Source organism: Engystomops pustulosus, chromosome 7 (genome assembly GCF_040894005.1).
Source record: "Engystomops pustulosus chromosome 7, aEngPut4.maternal, whole genome shotgun sequence".
NCBI lineage: Eukaryota > Metazoa > Chordata > Amphibia > Anura > Leptodactylidae > Engystomops > Engystomops pustulosus.
Genome location: NC_092417.1, coordinates 44,249,786 through 44,268,714, shown reverse-complemented (window position 1 = coordinate 44,268,714; position 18,929 = coordinate 44,249,786). Strand labels below are relative to the sequence as shown.

At 45.4% G+C, this 18,929-nt stretch overlaps 2 protein-coding genes across 5 annotated transcripts in view; both read left to right on the top strand.

Moving 5' to 3' along the window:
- The first annotated feature begins 617 nt into the window (after nt 1-617).
- On the top strand, nt 618-4,539 carry LOC140069691 (acyl-coenzyme A thioesterase 1-like). The gene is made up of 3 exons (XM_072115675.1): nt 618-1,288; nt 3,250-3,452; nt 3,884-4,539. The coding sequence occupies exons 1-3, from the start codon at nt 655-657 to the stop codon at nt 4,481-4,483; spliced, it is 1,437 nt and encodes a 478-aa protein (XP_071971776.1). The 5' UTR covers nt 618-654; the 3' UTR covers nt 4,484-4,539.
- Nucleotides 4,540-13,590: 9,051 nt separating this feature from the next.
- Nucleotides 13,591-18,929, top strand: part of LOC140069692 (cytosolic phospholipase A2 delta-like) — a 66,703-nt gene continuing 61,364 nt past the window's right edge. For 3 of the 4 annotated variants that reach the window (XM_072115679.1, XM_072115676.1, XM_072115678.1), the window contains exons 1-2: nt 13,599-13,685; nt 17,289-17,412. The gene's annotated coding sequence lies outside the window, so the exon portion shown is untranslated. Of the gene's footprint in view, nt 13,686-17,288; nt 17,413-18,929 lie in introns of all 4 variants that reach the window. The other variant, XM_072115677.1, reaches the window with a different exon arrangement.

Below are 18,929 nucleotides of genomic sequence, written 5' to 3'. Positions count from 1 at the left end.
TGGGGGGCATTGATCACAAGAATGGGGGGTCTGTTGCACAAAAAACGCAGTGGCTGATTGTCCATGCACTCTCCCGCTACATTCGCTGTGTATGACATTGATGGAGATGGCCGGGTTCAGCTTCTGGCTATGTCCCTCAGCACCATACAGGTGGATATAGCAGCAGGTGCATGCGCGAGCGGCTACTCTGATCATTAGAGGTACAGCGACACCTATTCTTGTCATCAACTTAAATTTTCACTTTAGTGGCTGAACAACCCCTTTAACATGGCCGAGTGATGGACACCTCTCCTGGACTGATCTTGTGTTTGCCATCTCTGCTTTTATGAATGGCACTTCCATTGCTCTACTGTCCTATACCCATTGTACTAAATTCAGGTGCGTTAGAGAGGAGCTATCCCAGGACACAGATACATTGCGGGCGCGTTACGTTAACGCACGCATCACAGCTAAGAAGAGATTTGCCTAATTACTTTGGGGTCAACATTGAGTTTACGCCACATGTAGATGCAGTCTGAGACATAAACGTTTGGAAACAAGCAACATGTGTTTTTGAGATAAGCTACGCCGCAATTCAAGCACAATGTGTGAATATGGACTCAAATAACAACTACAGTAGTGCACGTGACCTCAGGGCTGCAGCAGGGGTAGAAGATGGACGGGTTAATCCTGGAAATGTCTGCACTTTCTATCATCCCTTACATGTCACATCCCGGATCGGTCCCTTTAAGCCTTATCTCCATGCAGGAGACCTTTGCCCCCGCAGTGATGATGCGCCCGGTGGCCATGTCACTTCTCCCCCGGAGCCTGCCCCATGTGCCCCGGAGCAGCCGCGCCATGTCCGGTGTGCGGCTGCAGGTGGTGCCGGGCCGCTGCCTCTATGACGCCCCCCTGCGGCTGCAGGTCCGCGGCCTGAGCCCCGGGCAGGACGTGAGTCTCCACACGGCTCTGAGCGATGAGGGCGGCCAGCTCTTCTCCTCCGTGGGCCGCTACCGAGCCGACAGCAGCGGGGAGCTGGATGTCAGCCGGAGCCCGGCCCTGGAAGGCGGCAGCTACACGGGAGTGGAGCCGGAGGGGCCCCTGTGGTCCCTGGAGCCGCGCACTCCCCTGCGGAGGCTGCTCAAGAAGGACGTGCGGAGCCCCTACCAGCTGCGCTTCTCCCTGCACCCACACCCGCCCGGGGCTCCCCTAGCCTCCGCCGCCCAGGACAGGAGCTTCATGGGGGAAGGGGTCACCCGGGTGCCGGTGCGGGACGGGAGGGTGCGGGGAAGCCTCTTCCTGCCGCCCGGTGAGTGCGGAATCAGGGCTTGTGCTCAATAATAAGAGGCTCATTATAATGTATGATGTGCTACTGTGTGTGGACACCAGGGGGCGCTGCACTGCAGCCTCTTCCTGCCGCCCGGTGAGTGCGGAATCAGGGCTTGTGCTCAATAATAAGAGGCTCATTATAATGTATGATGTGCTACTGTGTGTGGACACCAGGGGGCGCTGCACTGCAGCCTCTTCCTGCCCCCCGGTGAGTGCACAATAATAAGAGACTCCTGTAATGTGCTGCTGTGTGTGGACACCAGGGGGCGCTGCAGCCTCTGGGGCTCATTACACATAAGGAGGAAAGAATATAAAGTCTTCAGCCACATTTATTAGACATGTATAATATTATGTATAGGAGGGGGGTGATCTCTGTGAGAGCATAAAACAAAGCCAGCTATTATAGAGTTTTATCATACATCTGTATAACGGCAGTAGAGGGCTGAATAAATCTGGGGCAGTTGTATAATGGTGCGGGGCATTTATCAGAGCTTCTACATGTTTCTGCCCTTGAAGAACTGGGCTCACAGTGCCCTACGGAAACTGTACGGTACTGCACATGTGCGGCACCGTTCCGTTGCTGCGAGAAAGATAGGACATGTCCTATCCTTCTCCCGTAATACGGCGCCCCGGCCATATATCGCCATGGAGAGGGGTGGGGGTGAGCGGAGCTCATCCTCTTTTCTCCAGGGGCCAATGTATGCCCGCCGTGCTACGGTACGGCAGGCGTACATCGTGTGAATGTAGCCTAAGACATAGCTTATCTTCCACAGTTCCTTTGGTTTGCCTTGTCATATAAGAAAACCAACCTGCCTCTGCTCGTCAGCTGCTTATATACTGTTACAGGTGAACGTGACATAGGTTACGCCGCCGTGCAATAAGTTTTCTTGCATTCTGTTAAAAAACAGAAGGTGTTAGGAGATAACTTGCTAATCGGAGGGCACTCCACGGGGCACAAGTCACTCATGCAGCTTCTCTATTGATCAGCTTCTGCCATATACAATGGAGCAACAGTAGCCTCACCCAACCTACTGCTCCATTTATTGGGGGTACAATGGACCCCTTTACATGTGATATGTGAGGCACTCACCGCTTGTAATACCCTTTCCTGAAAGGACAACCCTTTTAATCTGAAGTCTGGAGCAAGGTCCCTTACACAGACCAGGCATCGGGACACATAGTTAACTCTGGCATAGAGGATTTGGGCAGTGCTGTCATAACATACAGCCAACCTTAGGATCACTAAGGATTGTATTTTGGAATATATAACCTCTATGTTATCTTGTATGTGTAATATGCTTTTATGTACATGACAAAACAATGTACTCACCATCGTGTGCATACTATACTACACTGTGCCACCTCTGCCAGACCTGGTAGCCGACTACCATTGCCAAGTGCAGTCCAAGGCAAGTCCACCAGGAAATATGTGGGAAAATGAGTGTAACTCTCCATGCATTGATCATCTGATAATCCGCGGGGATGGAGAGAGCCTCCGTTCCTTACGGATGTGAAAGGAAAAATTAGGACCTTTGTTCCGGCGCAATCCGAAAAAGAATTTTATTAGACCTGAAGAAGTGTCCAGTACTTAGGACGCGAAACGCGTTGTCTTTTACTATGTTTTATTGTTTTTATTTTATCTAATAAAACTCTTTTTCGAGTTGTACCGGAACAAAGGTCCTATTTTTTCCTTTCACATCCGTAAGGAACGGAGGCTCTCTTCATCCCCGCGGATTATCAGATGATCATATATCCGGAATCTCTGTCGGTAAGGACCAGGCAGCACCCATAGTGCTTTTCCTACAGTGTTATTCCTGGTAGCACAACCACCACAGGTGAGCGCATGACAATAGGAGATAAGACATCCAGCCCGCTATCGTAACTTATTTGCACCAGGAAGTACTTGTCTTTCTCCTTTCATTGATGTTTTTCGTCTTCTAGGAGAAGGTCCCTTTCCTGCCATCATTGATCTATACGGGACAGGAGGAGGTCTCATGGAGCACAGAGCCAGCCTGCTTGCCAACCACGGCTACTTTACCATGGCACTGGCATATTTTGATTATGATGACCTACCAAACAACCTCGGGGGGCTCCACCTAGATTACTTTAGGGAAGCACTGGAACTTGTACGATCCCACCCAAAGGTATTTTGCTGGGAGGTTTTCTTTTATAAAGAATATTTTACCTTTTTAATTACCGGTAGTTTTTTTATACATTCCGTACATTTTAATCATATAGTAATATGAAAATGATTTATAAAAAAATCAATTAAATATACCCCAATATTTATTTCAAATCCACTCGCAACAACTTTTGTCATGCCCAACAGAAAAGAAGGTCTACTCATTGACAGGGAACTTTTAGGGCACATTGGGGAGATTTATCAAGTTTAAGAATGTGCTTAGTTGCCCACGGTAATCAATTACAGCTCCCCTATAAAATCTTCATGAGCACTGGTAAAATGAAAGCTGAGCTATAATTGGTTGCCTGAGCACATTCTTAAAATACGATTGATAAATCTCCCCCTTGTGGCTTACACAGGGCCGCTCATAACCGGATCTTAATATCATTCCAGGTGAACGCAGAAAGCATTGGAGTTATCGGTATCTCAAAAGGTGCAGATCTGGCGCTCAGCATGGCAACTTTCCTACCTGGCATTAAGGCAGCTGTCAGCATCTCTGGCTGCTGTGCCAACACATTTGCTCCTTTACCATGTGGTAACTTTGAGTTGCCGTGTCTTGGGTTCAGTGCTGAGAAAGTTAAGTTTACAGAAGCTGGTGAGTTGGACTTTTCCGAATCCATGGATGATCTAATGGATCCAGCAAATCATGGGGCTCTTATTCCAGTTGAAAGGTCTCCTGCCGCCTTTCTTATTTTGAGTGGATCGGATGACAAAAACTGGCCCAGTGCCACCTACACTGAACAGCTGGTTGCCCGTTTGAGAGAACATCAGAAGGATGTGGAGTTTCAATGTTATCCTGGAGCCGGGCATCTACTGGAGCCTCCTTATTTTCCATTGTGCAAGGTTTCTCACCACAAACTATTGGGTGTACCGATGTTGTGGGGTGGGCAAACTAAAGCACATTCCAAAGCACAGGAAGATGCATGGAAAAAAATCCAAACTTTCTTCTTCAAGCACCTTAAAGGGAAAGACACTGTGAAGAGCCACCTTTAAATTTTGTCCAAAGTGACATGAGCTATTTGTATTAGCTAGCCTGATCAAATAGATTTTTTTTAAATAATTTATTTTTAATTTAGAAGAGCTTTTAGGAATCAGGATGTTGGTGGACCATGGCTAACCATAAGTTATGCCTGTATTAAGTATTTGTTTCCTTTGGCAGCCATCTTAGAAATATATGAAATATTGGCGACTGGGTGCTGCCATTTGCTGGTTTCTGCTGTGCCAAAGCACACAACTTTGACGATAAGAGCGACCACACCCAGTTGGCAATTGATTGTAACTTCTAGGAGCAGGAATCAAACAGAAGAACAGCAAAGCACAGTCTTCTAGAATAAGATATTTAATATAATTAATATTTAATTAATATTTGTATTACTGTATATACTTGAGTATAAGCCGACCCGAGTATAATCCAAGGTACCCAATTTTAAAACAAAAAATTAGAAAACCTATTGACTTGAGTATAAGCATAGGGTGGGTAATACATTGGTCAATGCCTCCAGCCAGTAGAAAGCTGACCAGCCCCTTTCCCCCCATTATATAGCTAGCCAATTTCCTTCACCCCCACTATATAACCAACAAGTCCCCTTTTTACCCCCCCCAGTTTATAGCCTGTCTGCTCCCACAGTATATAGCCTGTCAGTCCCTTCCCCCCAGTATATAGCCTGTCTGCTCCCCCAGTATATAGCCTGCCAGTCCCTTCCCCCCCAGTATATAGCCTGCCAGTCCCTGCCTCCCCCCCACAGTATATAGCCTTCCATCCCCTGCCCCCAGTATATAGCCTTCTATCCCCTGCCCCCCAGTATATAGCCTTCCATCCCCTTCCCCCCACTATATAGCCTTCCATCCCCTGCCCCCCCAGTATATAGCCTTCCATCCCCTGCCCCCCAGTATATAGCCTTCCATCCCCTGCCCCCCAGTATATAGCCTGCTAGTCCCTGCCCTCCCAGTATATAGCCTGCCAGTCCCTGCCCCCCCCAGTATATAGCCTGCCAACTCCTGCCCCTAGTATATAGCCTGCAATCCCCTGCCCCCTAGAATATAGCCTGCAATCCCCTGCCCCCCAGTATATAGCCTTCCATCCCCTGCCCCCCCTGTATATGGCCTTCTATCCCCTGCCCCCCTGTATATAGCCTTCTATCCCCTGCCCCCCTGTATATAGCCTTCTATCCCCTGCCCCCCAGTATATAGCCTGCCAGTCCCTGCCCCCCAGTATATAACCTGCCTTCTCCCCCAGTATATAGCCTGCCAGTCCCTGCCTCCCCCAGTATATAGCCTGCCAGTCCCTGCCCCCCAGTATATAGCCTGCTAGTCCCTGCCCCCCAGTCTATAGCCTTCCATCCCCAGCCCCCCAGTATATAGCCTTCCATCCCCTGCCCCCCAGTATATAGCCTTCTATCCCCTGCCCCCCTGTATATAGCCTTATATCCCCTGCCCCCAGTATATAGCTTGCCAGTCCCTGCCCCCCAGTATATAACCTGCCTTCTCCCCCAGTATATAGCCTGACAGTCTCTGCCCCCCCAGTATATAGCCTGCCAGTCCCTGCCGCCCAGGATATAGCCTGCTAGTCCCTGCCCCCCCAGTATATAGACTGCCAGTCCCTGCCCCCCAGTATATAGCCGGCCATCCCCTGCCCCCCCCAGTATATAGCCTGCCATCCCCTGCCCCCCCAGTATATAGCCTTCTATTCCCTGCCCCCCAGTATATAGCCTTCTATTCCCTGCCCCCCAGTATATAGCCTTCCAGTCCCTGTCCCCCAGTATATAACCTGCCTGCTCCCCCAGTACATAGCCTGCCAGTCCCTGCCCCCCCAGTATATAGCCTTCCATCCCCTGCCCCCCAGTATATAGCCTTCCATCCCCTGCCCCCCCCAGTATATAGCCTGCTAACCCCTGCCCCCCCTGTATATAGCCTGCCAGTATCAGCCCCCCCTAGTATATAGCCTGTCAGTCCCTGCCCCCCTAGTATATAGCCTGCTAGTCCCTGCCCCCCCCTCTCTATGCAGACTCTATGCATTGCATTTCAAATACGGTATATACAAAAAAGATCCAATGAACAGACCTCACTGAAACCCTTTGTCTTAAAACGTAACTTTTATTATGAGATACTGCTAAAATGGAAAACACCTTCCTATCAATATGCTACCAAGATGATTAAAAATCTACAGAACGACTGTGGTTTGTTATTTATTCATTCAGACAATATCCTATGACATAACCCAAATTAGATACGTCCTACATAGGAGTAAGGGTAACTTCCCCCCAACCTAAATCACAACACCCTCAAAAATAGGGGAACTTACAAAATGTATTCAACAAAGTTTTTTTCTTTTTCTCTTTTATTGCATCAATCTTAAAATGAAACCATACATTAACAATTACACCGATTTAAAATGATCCCAAGAATAAATTGGAGCCCGGCAACCCAGCTGTAACAGGTCAATATTACATTATATTGCAGTATCAAATGTTGGCATCCCCATTGGTTAATGAAAACAATTCCTTTCCATAATAAAGACTAGGCTGATCGTTACCTTACTGCCGTGGCTGCCGTCTGCCCCTCGCCCCCTATACCTATCCTTTGACAGTGGTGGCGGACCTAATGGCACGTGTGCCAGAGGTGGCACTCAGAGCCCTTTTTTTTGGGCACCCAAGCCATCAACATAGCTCAGAGTTTGCCAGACAGAACTCAAAGAATCATCCTGCAGTCCCAGGCAACTCAAGAGATGCTGCTCTCAGTGCTATTTTAAAGCAACACATTCTTGATTGCTTGGGACTGCAGGAAGAGGTAGAACACGTGGAAGGGGGAGGATTATCTTTAGAGCTCCTCCTGGCCACATGTTTCTTCCTTTATAGGGGCCATGGCGAGATGCTACAACAATAGTCCAAATTTGCCCTTCTTCTTTCAACTGTTTTATTGTCCTCAAGGGGCCGATATGATTGAAAGTTGTGGTAGAACAGGTAGCAATAAATTTAAATAAATAAGTGGGTTTTGGTTGTAGTTTGGGCAAAGGGGCTCTAAAAGGTCCCCCATCACTGTCCTGGCGTGCAAAGCCAGCCAGGATAAAAATTTGAAGTTGCGCAGGCGCGAGTGTGCCCGAGAGCTCGTGAAGTTACCGACTCTCTGGCACTTCCTAACACTTCTAACGGTCGTGCGCATGGTGCGCCGAAGTGTGCTTGAAATATAAAGAATAAAACAGTTTTACAAGCAATACAGCGGTTTCTGCAAATAATGAAGATATGCTCCGGCATCACCCTAAGTTGGTGCAAGGTATTTGAGGGTTATAACTGGCATTTTAAAGTGGTCGGTTTCCTTTAAATTTTCTGCTTTTTCGGATCAGACCCAGTGTCGGCAGGCCCGGCGCCAGCACCCGGCCAACCCGGGCAAGTGCCGGGGCCCCGGGGTACTGGAGGGGCCCACTCGGGCCCCCGGATCAATTGTACCAGTGTCGCTATAAGACACTGGTACAATTGATCACCATCCGGATCGATCACTTTTCTGCCTCTGTGCTGCGCTGGTCGGGAGCGCAGCATAGAGGCAGAATCTGAAACTCACCTGTCCCGGTTGCCACGATGCAGCGCTCCGCAGGGTATGCGTCGGCTCTGAAGCCGGCGCACATGATGACGTCATCGGATCACGTGTGCCGGCTTCAGACCAGCTGCAAGCGCTGCTCCGGGGGAACCAGGAAAGGTGAATTCTTTTTTCTTTCCCGGAGGGGGTCAGTGTGTCATCAGGGAGGTCGTTGTGTCAGCAGGGGGGGTTCAGTGTGTCTGCAGGGAGAGGGGGGAGGGAGGGGGTCAGTGTGTCATCAGGGAGGTCATTTTGTCAGCAGGGGGGGTTCAGTGTGTCTGCAGGGAGAGGGGGGGTCTGTGTGTCAGCAGGGGGGGGTTCAGTGTGTCTGCAGGGAGAGGGGGGAGGGAGGGGGTCAGTGTGTCATCAGGGAGGTCATTGTGTCAGCAGGGGGGGTTCAGTGTGTCTGCAGGGAGAGGGGGGGGGGGATCTGTGTTTCGGCAGGGGGGATTCAGTGTGTCCGGAGGTGGGGGTCAGTGTGTCCGCAGGTGGAGGGGGGGGGGGTTCAGTGTGTCCCTAGGGGGAGAGGGGGTTCAGTGTGTCCGCAGGGGGGAGAGGGGGTTCAGTGTGTCCGCAGGGGAGGGGGGGGTTCAGTGTGTCCCTAGGGGGAGAGGGGGTTCAGTGTGTCCGCAGGGGGGAGAGGGGGTCAGTGTGTCCGCAGGGGGGTGAGGGGGTCAGTGTGTCCGCAGGGGGGTGAGGGGGTCAGTGTGGCCACTGGAGGGCGGCCCACGGTGGGGCCCACTAAGGCTCTGTCGCCCAGGGGCCCACTAAAACCTGGAGCCGGCCCTGAGTGTCGGCCACCGAAAAATGTAATTCCTAGAAAAGTCAGATTAGTCACTTACAGTCCTCATTACCTTGATTGTGCCATGATAGATTGTCCATAGCTGAGGTCTGAACTGTACACTCAGTACCGAAAACTGCAGAATGTAAATTACATGTTTTATAGTCATTACATTTCAGCCGATGCCACTCCTTAGTCTGGCTATGTTCACACTTTTTGTTTTTCCTCATTTTATTTTCTTCCAAGTGTTCATTTTGGCCATGGAGCCGAATATCAAAACGGCTAAAGCTGCTTGGTTGCTATTGGTATTTTCTTTACAGGCAGTCCCCGGGTTATGTACAAGATCGACCTACAGAACCTGTTTTTAAGTTGAATTTGTATCTATGTCGGAACTGTATATTTTATAATTGTAGCTCCAGACACAATTTATTTTTTTTGCTCCAGTGACAATTGTAGTTTCCAAATTTTCTGCTGTAATAGGACCAAGCAACATCAATAAAGTTTCATTACAGACACATTACAGCTGATCATTGCAGTCTGGGACTAAAGGAAAGCATCCAGAGACTTCACCAGAGGCACAGTGGCCAGAGGGGTCATCTGTTAGTCGGGTGTCCTTAACTAGTGGACTGCCTCTACTGTGGGGTTTGGAAAGGCTGATCAGATAAATTTGTGATTGATGTCTTTTCGGTAGAACTTATTACAGTTCCCTGTTGATCTGCAGCATTTGTAGCACTTGACTTATCCTTATACAGTGACATACTCTTATGCTTATGTCTACCCAAGTTATAGAGCAAATGCCTTCAATAAAGGATAATAGCTTTGTGTGAATGTTAACTATTTCCAGTGCCAGCTATGTAACTGTGGAATTTCACGTGGATCCTGACCGGGTAATTTAGTGCGGTCATGCCTTCTGTCTTGTAGATTGTTCATTATTGCCAAGAGTTGGCACAACAAAGAAGAAACCACCTGGAGGTATCTTAAGTCATCTGACTGGTTCTTGCTAATTTTAATCTACGTTGGCAGCGTGGCTATGTGTGTGTTCAGTAGTGTATGATGCTTTCAGTACTTCCTATACAGAATACTGTGACATGTAAGGTTTAGAGAAAGTATTACAAGCACCAGAATTTAAGTGTTTGGGTAAGTAAATCACCTACCAAAGCTTTATAATCTCCTGTCATCATGTTGTAGGAAAATGCACTGCAACTTTATAAATAACATAAATTCCTTTATTATTTCTGTCCGTTATGTTGTTTCTGAGAAATTCCCATTATAATCTGTATGTTAATGAGACAGGTGTACCACTGCCATGAGTGGTTATCACAGATGGGGTGTGTACACAGTAATGACTGCCCCGTCACAGATTGTTTTGGGTCCTGCTCCCTATAGGTTGCACAACATACAACATTTACCGGGGTAAACAATATGGGTGACCCCATTAGGGTCCGTTCACATGCTGTATTTGTTAACGCATTGTAAACACAATCCAATTGTGTGTACACGGTGTAAACATAACGTTAACATTGTATTTACATATAGTTTACATTGTGTTAGTGTAAATGTGATGTTTACACATTTGTTAGTGCAATGTGTGAATTCACCCTTAGGGTATTGTATTTACCCCAGTAAACGTTTATTAGTGGCACCAGTAATAATGTATTCAGGGCACAGACTGGGATTTTAAAGTGGTCCTGGAAAAAAAATCTAATAGTGGCCCTATTTATGGGTGGAGTCAAAACAAGAGGGCGTGGTCAGATCATGTGGGTGGAGTTAGCAACTCCACACAGACAAGTTGTTGGTAGATGGCCTTAAAGCAAAACAGGAACATATTTTTGGTAGTAAGCAGCGCGAATGTGCAAAGAAAGTGACGGGTTGATAAGTAAATTATGCAAACAAGAACAGGCAAGTTTTAATTACATTTCTTCTTTACGTAAATGTACAGAAGAAAGAATAGATTGATAATATAACATGTTTAGAAGAACACAACCTAATACTGCCTTCTACAATATAAAACAACTACAATACCTCCTAGATACTAGATAATAACTACTATAATCCTGCCCCCTATATACTAGATAATAAAATACTATAATCCTGCCCCCTATATACTAGATAATAACTACTATAATTCTGCCCCTATATACAAGAATATAGGTACCATAATATTGCCCTAATATACATTACAAGAATATAGGTAATATGCTTAACACTCACTAGGCATAACACAAATATCTGCACCACCATTGTAAAATAAGCCTGCACCACTTAAGAGAGCATAGGACAACAGCAGTGTTGTGTAAAATATAACACTACACAAAGGACTGCAATGTGTAGCCCCATACTTTACACGGGGCTGCTGCATTCTCAACTCCGAACATAGGACGTCTGCCCCTTTATTTATTTAAAGCAAACAGCCCTGTGTAAAGTGTGATACCTTACACCCCAGGGCTTTACATGGAGGGAAAAAAGAAAGGGGAAAGACTGCAGCAGGCCAATGTAAAATATACAGCAGTCCTGTGTAACTTATCCACATGTCTGCTGGACTCCACGGCAGATAATGCTATGCTTTATATAGGACTGTACAACTTGCATACAATTGGTTATTTGAGGTAAGTTATAGGGAGTGGGGGGGGGGGGGGGACCGGACCCAAACCCATAAGCCCACTGGGAAAATTCCCAGTTAATTACATGGCCAGTCCATCTCTGATTATTGTTTATTGCTCTACTTCTTTCTACAATAAAAATATGTCTGCTTCAGAGGTTTAGCTATGCTTCAATGTTAATTATCTGCGCACCAGAATTTTTAGTTTTGCTCTGTTACACAACATATATCAATATCCTTACATAACCAACAGAATGAACAAGTTTTGGCCTGTTGTTTATTGAAGATTGAGATAAGGTTCCAATGGAAGCAAAGTTATCACGTGGACTTTTCATGTAAGATGAGAATAAGCTGGTTACTTTGAATGAGAAATCAACTGAATTTTATCTAGATCGTATCTTATGTGTAGCCCAGTTACACGGCTGATGTATCACATAGTGCAGTGATGGCGAACCTATGGCACAGGTGCCAGAGGTGGCACTCCGAGCCCTTTCTGTGGGCACCTGTGCCATCACCCCAGCGCAGAGTTCGCCAGACAGGACTCAAGGCCTCCTGCAGTCCCAGGCAGCCCAGAACCCTAGAAGGAAGCTACAATGATAATCCAAACTTCTTCTCCTTATTTCTACTGTATTGGTGTCCTCAGGTGCCTATACAATTTAAACATGTAACAGAGCAGGGAGTCATAAGTTACTGTTTAAATTGTTGAATCGGCACTTTGCAAAAGATATTTGGGTTTTGGTCGTAGTTTGGGCACTCGGCATCTAATAGGTTTGCCATCACTGACATAGTGTAACAAAGATTCACGTGGTGAATTTGCAGTACTTTACCAAGGGCATAATACATTTTCAGTAACTAGATAACAAATATATTGTAAGATTTTTTTGTAAATGGAACTTGTTAACTTTGTTTAATTAAACTCAGAGCACATGAAGATCATGATGTTTAAGAACTGCCCAGGGAACACAAAGACAGAATTTTGGCAAGTCACAGATCTGGCCAAGGTTACAAAAGAATTCCTGCATCACATCACTTAAGGGTCCTAAGAGCACAGTGGCCTCCATAATCCCTAAATGAAAGAAGTTTAGGACAACTGCTCTTCCCTGACCTGGCCCTTCAGCCAAACTAAGCAATTGTGGGAGAAGAGCCTTGGTGAGATAAATAATAACCCCAAAATCACTGTGACTAAGATCCTGAGATGCAGTAGGGAGAGGGAGAGGGTAAAAATTCCACAAAGTCACCTATCACTGTCCACCAGTCAGGGCTTGTGTGGCAGAATGTACATACGGAAGCCTCTCCTCAGTACAAGACATATGAAAGCAGCATACAGTTTGCAAAACACATGAAGGGCTCCCAGACTATGAGAAATAAGATTCTCTGATCTGATGAGAAGAAGATTGAACTTTTTGGTGTTAATTCTAAGCGGTATGTGTGGAGAAAACCAGGCGCTGCTCATCACCAGCCAAATGCAGTTGCAACAGTGACTCATGGTGGTGGCAGCATTCAGCTATGGGGGCAGGGACAGGACGATAGGTTACAATTGAAGGAAAGATAAATGCGGCCAAGTCCAGAGATATCCTGGATGAAAACCTCTTCCAGAGCTCTGGACCTCAGACCGGGCAGAAGGTTCAACTTCTATAAGCACAAAGCTAAAATAACAAAGCAGAGGCTTCAGAACATCTGTGAGACCATTCCTGACTGGCCCAACCAGAGCCCAGACCTAAACCCAATTGAGCATCTGCAGAGAGAACTGACAATGACTTTCACCAGTGTTCACCATCCAACCTGAGGGAACTGGAGAGGCAGATGATCCCCAAATCCAGGTGTAAAAAACTTGTTGCATCATATCCCAAGAAGACTCATGGATGTATTAGCTCAAAGCTTCTTCTACCCAATACTGAGAAAAGAGGCTGAATACAAATCACCATGTGATATTTGTTTTACAACTTTAATAAATCCCCAATGCAACAAAGAGTGAAAAATGTAAAGGGGTCTGAATACTTTGCATATCCAGTAGTTTGCTGGGAGTGACTGAACCTACTGTTGTTTACATGTATATATGTAGTCCTGCTTTCAGCCAAGTAGAAGATACAAATATATGAAGCCTGTGCAATGATCTGTGAGCTAAATATAGCGAGCAGTGACTGTACAGAAAGCTCGGCTACTCTGCTGCAGCCATTAATTCTGCAGTCCAGGCTGTTTAGCCCAGACCCGAATTGTGTTCACTTTTCAGACGACAACATAATTGGGTATGTACAGATTTCAGCCCCTGCATGTAAACAAAGGAATCCTGATTTGACAGAATGAAATACATAAGGAATAGTAATGTTCTTTATATTATATATGATATATACATAAGCTATTTTGTGATGAAGAAGGCATGTGATTCACCTAATTTAAACCTCAACCAAATTAAACTTTTGCTACATTGCTATCTGTGTAGCTGCTTAGCCCGGACACCTCTCTGGTCCATAATAATGCTGTGCTTCCTCTGCTGCTGAATTCCCTACCTTGTTACCCAGGCTTCATAAATGTGTCTTGTCATGAAACTGTGTTATAGCTTCCACTATAAGATGAACCCAACTATGTGTTTATATAAGGGTTAACACATCCTCGACCATTTTGAGGAATGCCTTTCTATTGTTGAGGCAAGTGAAATTCCTTTGTGTCAGTACACACAAGTCAGAAGGAAAGATGTGTATTGAACAGTTTACAACTATATACACAGGTTGAAAATTTGTCAGAGGTAGAGGCCACCTGAATGGAATGTCATAAATGGTGCAATATTTTATGAACCTGCTTTTAAGCCAACATGACCTCCTCTATGTGGATAGTTTTTATACTAGCATGCCACGATTTAAAGGGAATCTGTCACCAGGGACCTCTTTTTCACTAAAGACCGGTTGCAGAAGCCCATTACACCTACAGTGCAACTATGTCTTTCTGCCTTCTCTAATCATTTGCATTACAATATAATTTTGTGTTATAACCTACCTTGCACCCTGACAGAATCCTCTGTGTAGTCCCAGGGGTTGGGGTTTAGTTTGGATGCATTACAAAAGTCAACATGTGACTTGTCTGTGCTCAGCTCTCAGCCCCCACCTTTGTGCTCCTGTACAGCTCCTTCCTCTCCCACTGATGTCAGCTTATCAGGCTGTGACCTCTGTGAAGGAGCAGGAGGCAGCACAGAGAAGTCATGTGTTGCTTTTTGAAATTAATCCAAACCAAAGCCCAACCCCTGGGACTACACTGAGGATCCTGTCAGGGTGCAAGGTAACTTTAAACAAACAATTATATTGTAATGCAAATGGTTAGAGAAAGCAGAAAGACATGTGCACTGCAGCTGTAATGGGCTTCTGCAACCTGTCTTTAGTGAAAATGAGGTCCCTGGTGACAGGTTCCCTTTAAGTAAATGTGGAAAGAAAAAGGGGGATGCATATGTACAAAGTCAGACAATTTAAGTTTTTATTAATCAGTATATACAAAAACACACAATTTTAAAACACCATTAAAAAGTCCCAAATTGGACATGCATAAAGAACAAGGTCAGACAGAGGTATGGGACTTGTATATAAAAGTAATTATAATAAAGTGACAGGAATGCGCATAGAGTATATGTTAAGCAGGGTGCCTATATATATATATGGAGACCAGAGCAGAATATACAGGGTAAAATGCCAATGACTATAACAGATAATGATTTATATACAGTAAGTCTAAATACCTGGTCTTCATGAGGTCTATATGGCCAGAGTTATACTAGCCGGCAATTGTAAAAAGCACAGTCTGAACACATTACAGATAAATGCAATACAAGTTTCCAATCCCAACCTGTGTCTGGAGGAGGATGACCCGACACGTGTCGCCTATCAGGTAGGCTTCATCAGGAGTAAATGAATAACAGGGGAGGACTGCCCTTTATACCCGCGGCTGCTCGGCGTGTAGTTCCGGTCCGGGTTATGGCGCATGCGCGGTGCGTTTTCCATGAACCGGAAGTGCGTCATCAAGCATTAGTTACCTAGTGTATGAAACGCAAGCTGCGTCTCACCGGACTAGGAAGGAAGTGGCGCATGCGCACCACCAACCGGCGGCACTCCGTGATGCCAAGTCAATCAGGTGAGTAAAATACAGCCAGAACGTGTGATAGTAAGTTACGTACCTGATAGGCGACACGCGTCGGGTCATCCTCCTCCAGACACAGGTTGGGATTGGAAACTTGTATTGCATTTATCTGTAATGTGTTCAGACTGTGCTTTTTACAATTGCCGGCTAGTATAACTCTGGCCATATAGACCTCATGGAGACCAGGTATTTAGACTTACTGTATATAAATCATTATCTGTTATAGTCATTGGCATTTTACCCTGTATATTCTGCTCTGGTCTCCATATATATATATAGGCACCCTGCTTAACATATACTCTATGCACATTCCTGTCACTTTATTATTATTACTTTTATATACAAGTCCCATACCTCTGTCTGATTTTGTTCTTTACGCATGTCCAATTTGGGACTTTTTAATGGTGTTTTAAAATCGTGTGTTTTTGTATATACTGATTAATAAAAACTTAAATTGTCTGACTTTGTACATATGCATCCCCCTTTTTCTTTCCGCATTTACATATGTTATTGGATGCAGATCACCATATCTGGACCCTACCATGATATGATACATAGGTTCCCTTTAAGTGCAAAAACACAGAGGTATATGGCACTGTTAAATAACAGGGACGCATCAGTAGGTTCCCACTAGGGGAAACACAGACAGGATAGAACAATGCATTTTACAGAATTAATGTATTAGATATGAAGTATATTGAGAAGAGGGATGTGAAATCTGCAAATCAACAACCCTGGACCAGAATTTAGCTGCCACAAGCCAGGATCGATATCTGCAAAGAGTTTGCATGTTCTCTCGGTGTTTGCGTGGGTTTCCTCCCTGTCCTCCGGTTTCCTCCCACACTCTAAAATATACTGGTAGATTGATTAGATTGTGAGTCCCACAATGTTAGAAACAATAACATTAATTTTCTATAATGGGAATGCCCTTTTAAGTTCACCAAATATGAAGGGTGGTCCTCTCCTCCCCACAACCTCTGAAGAATAGTGCGACTGAGGGTTAGAAAATAGGGGGAGAGTTTAGTAGCGTATAGGTCCTATGGATTACATTTATCACAGTCATGGTCAACAAGACCTGCCTTTTACCCCTGTTGGTAAGGTAATACAATTTTGTAGTTAATGTTCTAAAGGTAATGGCAACTGGAGATTCTCCTCCCACTTCAACAGTTTGGTAAATTTAGAATTTCATTTGCAAATGAAATCTAAATGCAGCATGTGAATGCAGAGTTCATAGAATTTATATGTGGAATTTTAACCCACTACACAGATTAATAGGACTTGATAGACCAAGGTATTTTTTTCCAACCTTTATGGCTACATGGACAGGTAAATGTCTTTTAGTGTAGTTTCTATAATGGGGTGATTGTCTAAGGATCCAAGGATTGTTACTAATAAGAGCTTTTCTCTTATTATCCGGTGTAAAAATTGTAATAAAATATGTGAACATTGATAATTGTCACAAAACCCCGAGATAGATTCCTTGATAGGTGTAGTTTCCAAAATGTAGTCTTTTAGGAGCATTCGTTATGTTCTGACACGGCACTGTTTTTGTAAAGCTGATATGGTGCATTAAGGCAGTGGTCCCCAACTTTTTTTGCCCAGGGACGGGCAGCGAACATAAATTTTGGTGGGCATGGGTAGGTGGTCTGGTGTCTAGCCAAAAATTGTATGGCTTATATTGTCTGAAGAAGTGTCCCCTGCTTTCATTGTCTATTAAATTTTTTTTTCAGAGTTCGGCTGCGGCCCGGTGCCAGGTGCTCCACAGCCCAGTCTTGGGCTGTGGCCCGGTGGTAGAGGAACACTGCTTTAAGGGGTTGGCCTATTTTTTCCAATGTGTGAGGAACAGGATATCAGGTAATTTATTAATATACATCTATTGATAATTCTGTACTACTTTCCTGATATGTAAAGTAAAACCCCCGGGTCAGAAATATCTTTTACCTCATCAGCGGCCATTGCTGTCCATAAATGGCTGCAGATGGAGGGTCATGTGATCTTAACTCTCCATGACCAATCTTCCTTCCAGGACCATTATGATAGTATTCATGAATAACTGTTATAAGGTCCTGGAAGGTAGATTGGTCATGGACAGATGGAGATCACATGACCCTCCATCTCATTCCTGACCCAGAGGCTTTAATTTGCATTTCAGAAAAGTGGTGCAGAATTATTAATAGATGTTGTTAGGGATTTTTATGCAGGGCCCCAACAGCCCTCTTGACTTTTGTAAGGTGAGTCCTAATTAACCCTTTGAGGGAGGATGAGATACCTCCGGCAGCGAGCTGACAGAGTAAATGCAAGACACAGTCGGTCTTCCGATGCACTCAAATCACACTGTTTATTTCAAACAGATACAGCTATATTTTAGCACATAGAGATCAGCATTTGGGGTGTTGATAAGACACTTAGATTCTATTGGCCATTATGTTTTTGTACCAGCACATTCTGGGAAAAATGACTAGGCCTTGTTTACAGCCATGCTTATCTACACAATGGCTCCTAGAAGCTTCTGCATAACCAAAATAAATAACAAGAATACAGAGGCCTGAAGGACGCTAAGAAATGCCAAGGATATTGTGAAAAGGCAAACAACAGTTTAAATGAGAAAAATAGCTGAATTAAAACATTTAACTCTATAGCTTCTAAAAGGGAAGCATACCCCCCCCAAGGTGGCCGCTGTATCTAAGATGGCGGACAGTAGTCAAGATGGCGTCCGAAACCAGTGCGACCTCCTTAACAATTCCCCCCTTTTGAGCTTTGCTGGCCTGTAACTCCATCCTGAGCGACCTCCTCAAGCTCCAGGTACCCACAGGTAGGCTAAGCCCGTACCTGCTGGACTTGTTAACTCTTCACCAGATCCCCTGGAGGCTGGTCACTCAGGGGTTACAGGCCCGCATACTCAAATCACATCACTGAGTCCCCATAGTCCATAGGTTTGTAAACAGACAGCATCATCCTCCGCTCCGGGCACTTCTCCTGTCGTGGTTCTTACCGCTTGGACGGCCATCTGGGACATGGTGGACTTGATGAGGGGGACCACACAGCACGCCATAAGTGACAAGAGCAAAATCACAATCCCCAATATTACCCCCACTTAAAGGAAACCCTTCCAATCCCCCAACCACAAAATGAAGGACAAAGTGTCCACCCCAGAGTTTCTCTTGAGTTCCCTGGACAGTCCTTCAATCTTTTCACGAGCATGGGTAATGGATCCATAGGGGACGATGTCATCTGGGATATACATGCAACAAGCCACTCCCACCATCTTACAGACTCCTCCCTTTTCAGTAAGGTTCATGTTCCAAAGCCATGCGGTTCTGGGAAGCATCTCTGATATAATCACAAATCTCTGTTGATTACAATAAAAAAAC